This window comes from Lissotriton helveticus, chromosome 6, assembly GCF_964261635.1.
Source record: "Lissotriton helveticus chromosome 6, aLisHel1.1, whole genome shotgun sequence".
NCBI classification, from domain to species: Eukaryota; Metazoa; Chordata; class Amphibia; order Caudata; family Salamandridae; genus Lissotriton; species Lissotriton helveticus.
The window spans coordinates 1,871,794,864-1,871,806,297 of NC_136067.1; the positions used below are offsets into that span (position 1 = coordinate 1,871,794,864).

At 39.3% G+C, this 11,434-nt stretch overlaps 1 protein-coding gene across 2 annotated transcripts in view; it reads left to right on the plus strand.

The window, feature by feature from the left end:
- LYPLAL1 (lysophospholipase like 1) overlaps positions 1-4,859 on the plus strand; it is a 180,747-nt gene extending 175,888 nt beyond the window's left edge. For both annotated transcript variants that reach the window (XM_078649792.1, XM_078649793.1), the window contains 2 exons: positions 1,373-1,488; positions 4,501-4,859. In XM_078649792.1, the coding sequence (XP_078505918.1) occupies positions 1,373-1,488; positions 4,501-4,743 (359 nt within the window). In that variant the 3' untranslated portion in view covers positions 4,744-4,859. The remainder of the gene's footprint in view (positions 1-1,372; positions 1,489-4,500) is intronic.
- The last annotated feature ends 6,575 nt before the right edge of the window (positions 4,860-11,434 follow it).

Consider the following 11,434-nt stretch of genomic DNA (forward strand, 5'->3'; position numbering starts at 1 on the left):
AACGGCTTAAGTGGGTCTTCATCTAGTGGGTCTCTGGCTTTGAGATGACTGTGACATATACAGACAACAATGTTGCTCTACTGGAGGATTTTGACTTCCATTTCAGAGACTGAATGTAAAATCTTTGACCTGGACAACGCTGCTTCATGTATTTGATCTGCACGCCATAGTGGTTGGCCTGAAAGCACATCTAGGTCCTGGTCAACCACATAATGGGACTATTGATTGATGATTTACTTTTTCTTCTGGCTTTTTGCCTTACATTTTAAAAATATACATCTTTGGTTCCCCTTATTGAATGTTTGTTATTTTGGTGTCTTTTTACTCCATCAATTTGTATCTGTTTTTCTAAATTGCCTTTGGGATTTATTGTGTTCTGTTTTGAATTTTTGACTGTATTGCTTCACATATTTTCAGATATTAAGCCTTTCTGCTTAGTGCTACATCTATTAGGAGTTTGAGCTAAGGTTTACATTATTGAAACAGTATTTTACCCTGACAAGTTTAACATATTATTCCTTGTGTTGAACCCACATCCACCACAATTAATACCCCACTTTCTTTCAACTTTAAGTTAAATTATCATGCTTAATCAGAGTCATAACTATGTATGTATGTATGTTAACACCCACACCAGTCCCCAGACAACTAAGAATCTATGTTGTATCACTGAGCAATCAAAAAATAAGGTAATATCAGTTTTCATGTCATCTGAGAAAATGGTTGTGAGTGGTATTACAAAATTCAAGAATTAATTTTCCATTGTACAGTTCAGGATTCACTCAAGTAACATTTTCTAAATTATTTTAGTCTTGTGAAGACATTTAAGCAAAATTAGCCTACTATAGTCCCCTTTAGAGCAATATGATCATCTCTGAAACAGACCTGGACAGCAGACAGAAAGAGCAATGCAAGTTAAGAGCAAAAAACAAAATTTATATTAGAGGATGTTATATGTAAAATGTTTTTCTGTGTTTCACATGTAGAGCAAGTGCACATGATAAATATATTAGTGCATTTCCATACTAGTGCAGGTGATCTGACCTTGTTTTTGCCCCATAGGATGACTGCACTTCATTTCTGCTAGCACCTTGTGGTTTTCTGAACACTAACACATCTGACCAGGATAATTGAAGAGATTGTTAACCTGAAATTGGGGCACCTAGTAGAGTCATCTGGGTTGATGAACATTACGTTCCAGTGCTTGGTCATTCTAGTTCTGGCTCATGGTAGGAGCACTGCGATGTTCACTATTGCAGCTTTTGGTTGTAGAAATAGTTGTCAAAGTCTTCACGGTTGGTAAATCTTATGCTTTGCTGAATTTTCTTTACTGTTTTCGAGTACGCTCATCAAACATTTTCTTTCTTTAAAGGTGGGTTTTCAATGGGAGGAGCCATGGCAATGCATTTAGCATATCGATATCATCCGACTGTAGCTGGAGTCTTTGCTCTATCTAGTTTTCTAAATAAATCTTCAATTGTTTATCAGGTATGTCTAAATCTTTTATCAGTAACTTTAATGACATTCAGCTTTGTAAACTAAATTATTGAAAGTGCTGGTGCTGACATAATGGATGGTATATACATGACAAGCAGGATGTTGGTCTTTCCTTAAACTTGGGGTCTGATGTTGGGTAGGATGCTTTTTAGTCCAAAGTTCCCCACAAACTGAAGTACATTGTCAACATCATGGCTTAATTGTCTCAAACTTCAGCAAATTCTTTCACGGATCATTGTGGAATAAACTTGTTTCAGTTAAAACATAACATGGAAAATATGTCTGCTCTTGAGTCTAGATCTGTTCAAAGCACACACATCGCTCAATCCCATCGGCTAATTGAAAGTTATTGCCTGCAAGATCATCAATAAAATATCTGCTGAATTCTGTTGTACCTTCAGAAAAGAAAATCAGAGATTGAGCTGCAGCATTACCCAAAATCTGCAGATTGGTCCTTCAGTTCCAAGGTGCTAATTGTCTTCAATCCTGATGGAAAGTACATGACACGTGCAGCTCTGGTCTTAGAGTCTGCTGCAAAATGTCACACAAAATGTACAACACAATTGTAGTCTCAGTGTATTAGCTTTGCAAAGCTTTCTTAGTCACTTAATTCTTTATTACATTGCATTTACATTTTGCAACCAAATTATTGATAGTTACCTATATCACTGGTTAGAAATTATTTTACGTATTTATGTATACAGTTTTCTATAGCGTGTACTAGATTGTGGAGTGCCGTGTTGCTTTACACGAGAAAAGTACAATACAAGAGCAAATTCACCCCGATAACGGGGCGGAGTTAGCCGGCCCCTCCACCCTCCCTAATTTAATTATTTTCCAAAAGGCACTTTCCTGCTGGAGTGTCTCCGGGCTGCCTCCTCCTCGCCATGGTCTCTCTCTCCTCCTCGTCCTCCCTGTCCTCATTCACGGAAACCCCTACATTGTATATCTTGCGAGTGGCAAGGGCTGGTGTGATGTTTGTTGGATATTTTACTAATGTGATGAGTTTCACTCCTGCTTGTAGTGCTGCCTTCAGATGAGCTAGGTGTAGTTTAGGAACAACTATCAGTAGGGCATGGCCATAATCAGTTCTTAATGAAACCACTGCTTGAGCTACCATTTTAAAGTCCAATGATAAAAGGTTTGATCCATCACAAAAGTTCCAGAGAGTGCTAAGTTGTCTTTGTTCTAGCTCTTTCTTACTCCCTTATACACACCACCCTCCCGCTGTCCGGCAGTCTTTCACCAGGACACTCTTCTCTTGCTTACTCAGAAGTTAACAGCTTCCACAAACACATCCTTACCCAGTTAATAAGGCACCCAAAAGAGCAGGGGTACTTTCCAGAGATCTTATATTGACCAAACCCATCCTATGCAAACAAAACATTTAAAGCAGCCTTGGCTGAAAATGTTACATGATAGTCGTTGAAGGAGAGTTTCTGGAAAAAAATTCAAACGTGTCTTTTTTTTTTTTTTAGAGTTACGTTGAATTCATCCATAAATCCTCAGTGTTTCTCTTCATCTCCTTCATAGTGCCATGAGAAACCGAGTCTTAATATTTTAGAAAGTTAGTGAGATGTTCTACATATTAATTAAAGAGAGTTGGAGAGAACCATATCTATGCTTACAGCCCAAAAATGGCAACATTACGCCTGATATCAATCCATAAGGGAAATCCTGCCTTATGTAAATAGATTTACTAATTGGATTTTTCCGACACAAATGTGGATAAATCCACAGTAGTAAATCCCATGCATGGATGATAATTGGATGTTACAAGTTTAGCTTTGCATGCTTAGGAATGCCCAGAAACTTACATGTTTGTGAGCATTCTTAAACTCCTACCCAAATGTTTTCCATCCCTGAAATTGGTGAAGATTTACTCCAATGAAAGGCTGGAGTAACTCCTCTTCCACAATGGGAAGGAGAACCAATCACTCTCATGTTTGGTGGTATGTGTGGGAAGAGCTTTATCCTTGGGGAAAATAGGTTTCCTTACAGAAGAAATGCAAATATGGGCATTTGGACGGTGGGTTCAATTCCTACTGTCCATAATTTTGTGCCATGTAGAATTACTCACCAAGGAATTAGGAACCTTGGGCATATATCCCAATAGTATGCCTGGGAACCTGTAACAGCCTTCCGAGAGTAGCACTTTAAATGTTTCTGAATACCAAAAAGTTATAAATCTGTCTATATATAAGCTACTTGTACGGTTACGATATACAACTTTTTTGTGAATTGAACCCATAAGGTTTCAATGATTATTTGTACATTTTTCTTTATTCCAAATAATGGGCCTGTTAACATTTACTTCATAACTTTCTTGAATAAATCTCTTTAATCCAATTTAAATGCTGGTTTGATGTAACTTTCAATTGCTGTCAGCAATTTTGAGATTGTCCTTATCAGAAAAATCCTCCACCATATTGTTATCAAATTACTTACATTTCATTAATATTTAACATCAAAAATGGGAAAAAGGGAAAAAGGACAGCTTTTAGTGTATGTCCCCCCTAAATCATTTAACGATGTGTGCAAGTCACAACAAAGTGTTGTGATACCTGGATATGAGAATACATGTTCTCAAAATGCTCTTCTCTCTTAGTGCCATTTCGAAAAATATGTTCTGCTTTATTACTATATTTTCACAGTAGGTAATTGTGCAATTCGTTGTGCCTGTGCATTTTTTGCATAACTGTTCAATCTTCCCTCTCAAGTGTCTTGTTTAACCGTTCTGTTTTACTCCTTCATCAGAGATATTGTGCCAAGCTAATAGATTACCTAGTTATTCTAAATTTAACTTGTTTTCATTGTAGTTGACTTTATAAGATACAATTCGTACTGAACAGCTGTTAATGGATATGATATTACTTGTTTACCTTGTGTGTGCTTATCCATTGTCTGTATGTAATTCTTGATCAAGTTTGCATTCTGATCGTTGGTCATAAATGTTCTTTTTGTCTGCCATACCTCTGATATATTTTTCTTTTCTATTCTCAGGCTCTTAAGAACAATCCCATTAGACTTCCAGAGCTATACCAGTGCCATGGAACCTCAGATGAGTTAGTTATGCACTCATGGGGTGAAGAGACCAACCGCGTGTTGAGCTCCTTGGGTGTGGTAACCTCCTTCCATAGCATTCCAAACCTTTATCACGAGCTCAGCAGAGATGAGCTTGAAAAACTGAGCTCCTGGATTCTTGAGAAACTGCCAGAGGACACTGATGTGGAAAATGAGGGCTGATCAGATCAATAAAACCTATATATATGGAATTGTGCAAAATATAATTTTTTGATAGTGATTCCATTGCAATGAAACACTAGATTTGATTTTTCTATTAAATATTTAACACCGCCTAAGTTGTCGGCCTTGCAGATGAATCCTGGAAATCACACAGGAACATGTAATGCAGAAACAGCATGACTTTATCACTAGATACACCATCATTATAGACTAGGAAGTAGAGGGGAGTAGTGCTTAACAGGAAAGAATGGAATACCTTGGTAACACTTGGAAGGAAGCAGTAAAATATATCACGCAATAGGAAACAGAAATAAGGCAGATTGGAAGGAAAGGAGCACATTGGGAAATAAGGAAGCAGATAACGATGGCAAGGACTGAGAAAAGGGTAAGCACAAAAAAAGTGAAAGCTGAAGAAATCAGATGGTTCTGAATAGTACAAGGTCAGAAAATGTGGAAACAATGTAAAACAGAGCGGCTCTTAAAACAAGAGCGTGCTACAAAAAAGTCCAGGGTCAAGAAATATGGCTATCCTGATAAAATGTGCAGGTTCAGGTAACAGTAACTCATTTTAGCTCGGGAATCTAAGGAGCCAGAGGGTAAGCCAAACAGGAACACCACAACATGTTCAATTCAGGACTGAAGCAAAGTGGGGCTTGAAAAGAGCCTACTCAATGACATTCACATTTTTGTGATCATGCTCACCACAGATGGGCCATTTAGGTGACTGGATTTTTGAGTATTTAAAGTTCTTGGATCGATTTTTGGTCACAGGACTGGTTGCCTGCGAGCAGAACTCCCTCATAGCGAGGGCAAACATGTTCCAACTAACGCATATATTATTTAAATTGCTGATTTCCAAAAACAATGGGCCTAGCATATTGTTTTTGCTTTCTGAATATTAACTACATTAATTTTATGTGCAGCATAGACTATGCAATCTGTTTTCGTTGGCTGACTAAAGATATATCAACCAGAAATATGCCATCTGAATTCATGGATTAAATCTTTTTATTGAAGTTTTCGGTGGCCAACTTTAAAAACAACACCCACCTACAACTACTGGCCGGTGGGGAATAGGAAGGATTATACATATATTGTAGAAGATAGAGGAGAGAGAGAAAAGGAGGTAAGAAAGTAAAACTAAGGAATAGAAAAGGAGAGAGTCAGAGACCTATTCATTTCCCAGTACTCGACGAAGTAGGGTTCTAGCCAAGAGGTAACCTCTCCTTGTCCTGGGGGGGTTGCTCGCTGGCGGGTGTGGAGGGGGTAGTGGGAAACCCAAGTACCTTGGGCATGTGAGCTCAATGAACTCCGAAGACAAATAGGCCACGGTGGATCCCCAGGTCTTATCACATTTGGCAAGTGTGTGATTAATCCCATCTGTAATCCTTTCCATACCCACTACCTCCCAAACTCTATGAAGCCAGTGGCAAAGTAATCACACTCCCCCTACAGGACTTAAGAGGATATGTAAGAGGGTTGGGAAGTCCCAACAGGACGATTACGCTAAATTGAGACCTTGTCTTACCTTCCAAATTTAGCACTGAGGGTCTTTTATTTTCCCGCTGAAAGTTGTCGAGGAGAATAAACACTTCAAGATTATACTTACAATTTAGTCATACTTAAAGGACCACAGACTCCGAATTCCAGTTTATGGATTTATTATAAAGCCAAAAATAGTTGAATGTAGACGCATCTTAGAATTAACGAATATAGGTACATAACAATCAATACAGAGCCAAATCTTTGCATATAATTAATTCGGCATAGAAGGCAGAATTGGAAAGTGAAAAATTCAAGAAGTAAAATACAACACAAGATGGAGGCTGAATCTAATTCCTTGTCTAAGGCCTAACTCAGCCCCCTCCAAAATGTATCACGCGATGAATTACTTTACTTGCAAGGTTTCACAGCAGTTTTCCATTACTCCTTTAATTAAAATTTCTGACTGCTATTGTCCTTGAGGTTCAGAAAGGCCAGGCACAGAAGATATCCTCCCTTCTCGCTTCTCAGACTCTTCAAAGGCATTCCGATTATCTCCTTAAACTGATAATAACAAGTTAGAATTCCGATACGTGCAGTGGGGTGAGAGCGTACTGTTCTGGCACACACAGATACATTTAATTATTTCTTCAGCAACCAGGACTTTCGAAACTGTCAACAACTTATAACTCTGGGCCTACAGTGCAGACAACTTTAACACACACTATTACATTGATATGAATTTAATGCACATTATACATACTGAGATGATGGTGTCTCTAATACATGTAAATTCTGTTTAAAAGTGCACATTACATTTCTTGTTAAGATGTGAAATAAATGCATTTGATAAACATAATACACTGTAATGATAAACATATATGCAAGTACGTTTAAACCATGAGCATAATGCACCCATACAAGTTGGAGTGCTGTAAGCGCTCTATCAGTCCCCCCCTCTGATGACTAGTGTCATAATACCAACATCTTATTCCCTTGTAGTTTTCTCCTTGCAGAAGAGATCGACCTAAACAGAGGTTTGTGCTTGCCATCCCTGTCTGAATTTTTCTAACCCTTTAAGATGCAGATAATGACTGTCCTACAGTCGTTCTAACTGCTGCTCTCGTTTCTTCAAGTAGTTCTCATTATGGGTAGCCTTTTGCCAATTATACGCTTTGATGGTGCCCAATAAAACAGTGATACATATGACTGCTATTATAATGGGTTTCAAGATGTTCCCACTATCCCTTGTCCTAGGCTACCAGACCAGCTTCCAATCTTCCTAAATCCCTTGTCAATTTGTTCCCAAATCCCTTACATTGAAAAAAATGAGTGTCCATCTGCAGCCAAATCACGCAAATCTTGATGTATCTCTGAAATGTTACTGATATATTTCCGTATATCCCGACTATTGTCCAGAATATACGTGCAGCATTGTTGAACTTTCAGTAATTTACAAACTCTTCCGGCTTTTGCCAAGAGGACATCTAAAGCAAGACGATTTTGAAGAACCATAGCCCTTATCGAGACCATCTCCCATCAACGAGTAACAATATTTGGGTTGTAATCACAGAGAGTTTATCCACTATTGTTGCCAACTTTCTGATTTTCAAGATTACACCCACACTTTGAATCCTAGCTCCAAAAACATCTCCAACAATTTCTCCAGCACTTGCACAACGTTTTCCTCTGTGCACGCCTTTTCCTTCTAAAGGCCATAGATCATCTATATGAAAAAGTTTAGGGAATACCACTGCTAAGTAGCATGTACCATACCAATTCTTGGGCAATTTCACATAAGCACCTTTTCCACACACAAAATACACATTTGCTACTATGGTTAACTTGTCCAATAATGCCTTTCTTATTGCCTCCTCAATTAAAAAAATGTGTTCACAACCACTCTCACCCACAAATATTTGTCATAATAAGTTGATCTGTGTCTAATGCATAATTTTCCTTTTTGCTGGAAGTCTAATGCTATTGGACCAGAACTTCCCTTTGCCTTATGATCTAATTCTTCCTGTTTCCATGGGATAACCTTATGTTTTGGGTCTGGTCTAAATAGTCTGTCTATGTTGATCTTCTATCTGATCTACAAATTTCTTTTCAATGTCTGTTAACATGAAAGTCAAATTGTATCTATGAGCATACAATGTATCTAAGGTAATAGTAGGCATGCAATACGTAGAGATCCTCCCTACTTCCTTATAATAATCCTACTTATTCATGTACTTCAGGGCTGGACCTTCTGAGAGTACCACATCATATTTGGAGAAATAGTACTTAAAATGGGCCTTACTATAAAAAATGCTCAGCAACACACTACATGTGATGCCATAGGTCAAAGGTAAGTGATAATATCAGATGCCCTCTTCTACTGATGCTGGTAATTGCATACACACATAACAATCTTTCGCTTCCATTTTATCCACATATTCATACACCAAACGAGCATATGCATTCAGCGTAAAATCTCCTTTTGACAAATCTACGTGTAACATCCGACTAGTTTCTCTGATCATATCTCTAACTTAGGCTGATGCACCCTCTCTTACGTCTACAGTAGTTGGGGTAGGTGTTATTTCATTCTTTTCAGCATCGTGAGATCCAACCAAAGATGTAACAATCACCAGAGCTATGACAATAAGCACCACAACGATAAGGGTACCATTTATGCATTTCTGCTTGCGTCCTGACTTCTCGGACTCCATTTTGAATGTCAGTGTTGCTTTGAAACGTAACTGAAGGCAACAAAGTCTCTGTTTTCTTTACTTTGCTTCTTTGAGTACTTTACAATGTCTTTTTATTTTCCTTTCTCCGTTTGATTTTGCAATGTCCGGTTCAATGATACTAAACCTATTGAAGAGAAGTAGTCAGCCCTAACCCTCAATTATTCTCTCTTCTGAAAGCCCCTAATTTTAAATCTTCTTCCTCTTGGGGCAGGTTATCTTCCTTCTAAGGCTAATAAAATGTCTTTTACAGTTCACTCTTCACCATTTATGATATTAGATCCAAGCATAGCAAGAACAAGCTGTAAAATTTCAGCACAGATTTCTCCCATTCCTTGAGCGGTTGACGGTCGACCAAAAGTAGGGAAAGCAACCTGGTTGAGGATCAAAAAGCGTAACCCACTCAGCCTGGGTGGATCGGGAACTGTCAGAGTCTGGATTCCGTAGGCATCAATTCCATGGACTACTGTGCTGGTCCCCAACCTCACAGATCTCTCAGGTCTCTGCATCTGCAGCCAGGTACGCCCACTCAGGAGATGCGTACTTTAAAGACGGTACTCTCTCCCTTCTGGATGGTCTTAAACCATCCGGTCTTTCTTCAGTTTCACTTTGATCTGATTCAGATGTTTCAGGAATTGGAGCGAGATTTTTCTCAGATGCAAGCCTTATGTTCAGCCTTTCTTTCTTTGTTGGCCAATTTGCTGCTGCAGCATCTGCTCTCCTCTCTTCCTCTTGATCTGATCCTTCTACACCAGGCTGTTCACTCTGCTCTGGTTCGAAGTTCACCTCTGCAATGTCGTCTATTTCCGAATCTGAATTGACTTCGGAAGCTGCCTTGTTTATTTTTTCTGGCTCATTTAATTGTTCCGCCTCATCAAGAGTCTTCACAGTTGGATTTGTTCTTACTGTTTCTCTTCCACCCTCGATTGTCATCCCATGTATCAGCTATAGCCAACAACATGCTGAGCTCGGTCTCTTCTGTACTTTCTCCCTTAGTACTCACGATTGTAAACACAAAGATGTAGTACACGAAAACAGGCTACTTCGTCAGCATAGTTATTACCCTTGGTGACAAAATCTTCTCCTTTCCCATGAGCTGCACACTTCACTACGGCTATTGCCTTGTGTCTCTGTTAAGCTTCCAATGACATACATATTCTCCGTTACTGATAGGGGATCCTGATGACGTTAAAAATCCCCTTTGGACATTAACTGTCTAAAATTGTGAACCACTGCAAACCCATATTGGCTGTCCGTATAGATAGTCACTCGAACCCCATCTGCGATGGTACAAGCACGTATCCAAGCAATATTTTCGGCCACCTGAGCAGAGTATACTCTGTTCAAAGAAGGAGCTTCAACCACCCCCAAGATAGTATTCACAGCAAAAGCTGCTCGTAAGCACCCTTCATTATCTCTTAGGCATTAACCATCAACAAAAAGGATCAAATCAGTTTCGGGCAACGGTTCATCGACCACGGTTGGTCTGGGTTTGGTAGATAGTTCAGTAACATCCAGACAGTCATGCTCTTCACAATCTTCTCCTTCCTCTTGTGGAAGAGGAAACAATGTAGCAGGGTTCAAAGTTGTACAACGTTTTAGAGTAACATTTTCAGAAGCAAATATAACCTGCTCATACTTTGTAAATCTATTGTTTGTTAAATGTTGAGTTTTTGTTCTTGTCATTAATAGTTCTACTGAATGTGGCACATAAACAATAAGTGGGTGACCCATTACTATGCTTTCACATCTCTCAATGCTGACACCTGTTGCAGCAACGGATTTGAGACATCCGGGCAATGCAGAAGCTACAGGATCTAATGTAGCGGAAAAATAAGCCACTGGTCTACGGGCACCTTCATGTGTCTGTATAAGGACCGCTAATGCACATCCATCTTTCTCACAGCAGAAAAGCGAAAACGCTTTGTTGCAATCTGGCATTCCCAGAGCTGGGGCGCGACATAGGCTCTCTCTCCGCTCATGGAAGGCTCCCAAGCAATCTTCATCTCATGGTACCGAATCGATAATGTCTTTTCAAGTCAACTTCAAAAGTGGCTTTGCTTGCAAGGAAAAGTTTGGGATCCACTGCCAACGATAGCCGACGATTCCCAAAAACATCGGACTTCTTTCTTTGTTTTCGGAGTTGCCATTTGCAGAATCATCTCCATGCGATTGGGTGACACTCTTCGTTTTCCCTTTTCAGTTCGGTGACCAAAATACTGCTCTTCTGTTTGACAATACTGGAGCTTGTTTGGAGATATACCGTGTGTGCATTCCATGCCAAATGATTGAGAAAGGCCCATGTATTGATCCTGCAAGAATCCTCAGTCTCTTAAGCGACCAACAGGTCGTCGATTTACTTTACCAGGACTGAGTTCTGGGGCATCACCAGCCTTCAAGATTGTTTTTCAAACACAAGATAGAGGGACTTTCTGTATACCCTTGAGGGATTCTACACCATGTTAACACACGGTCGG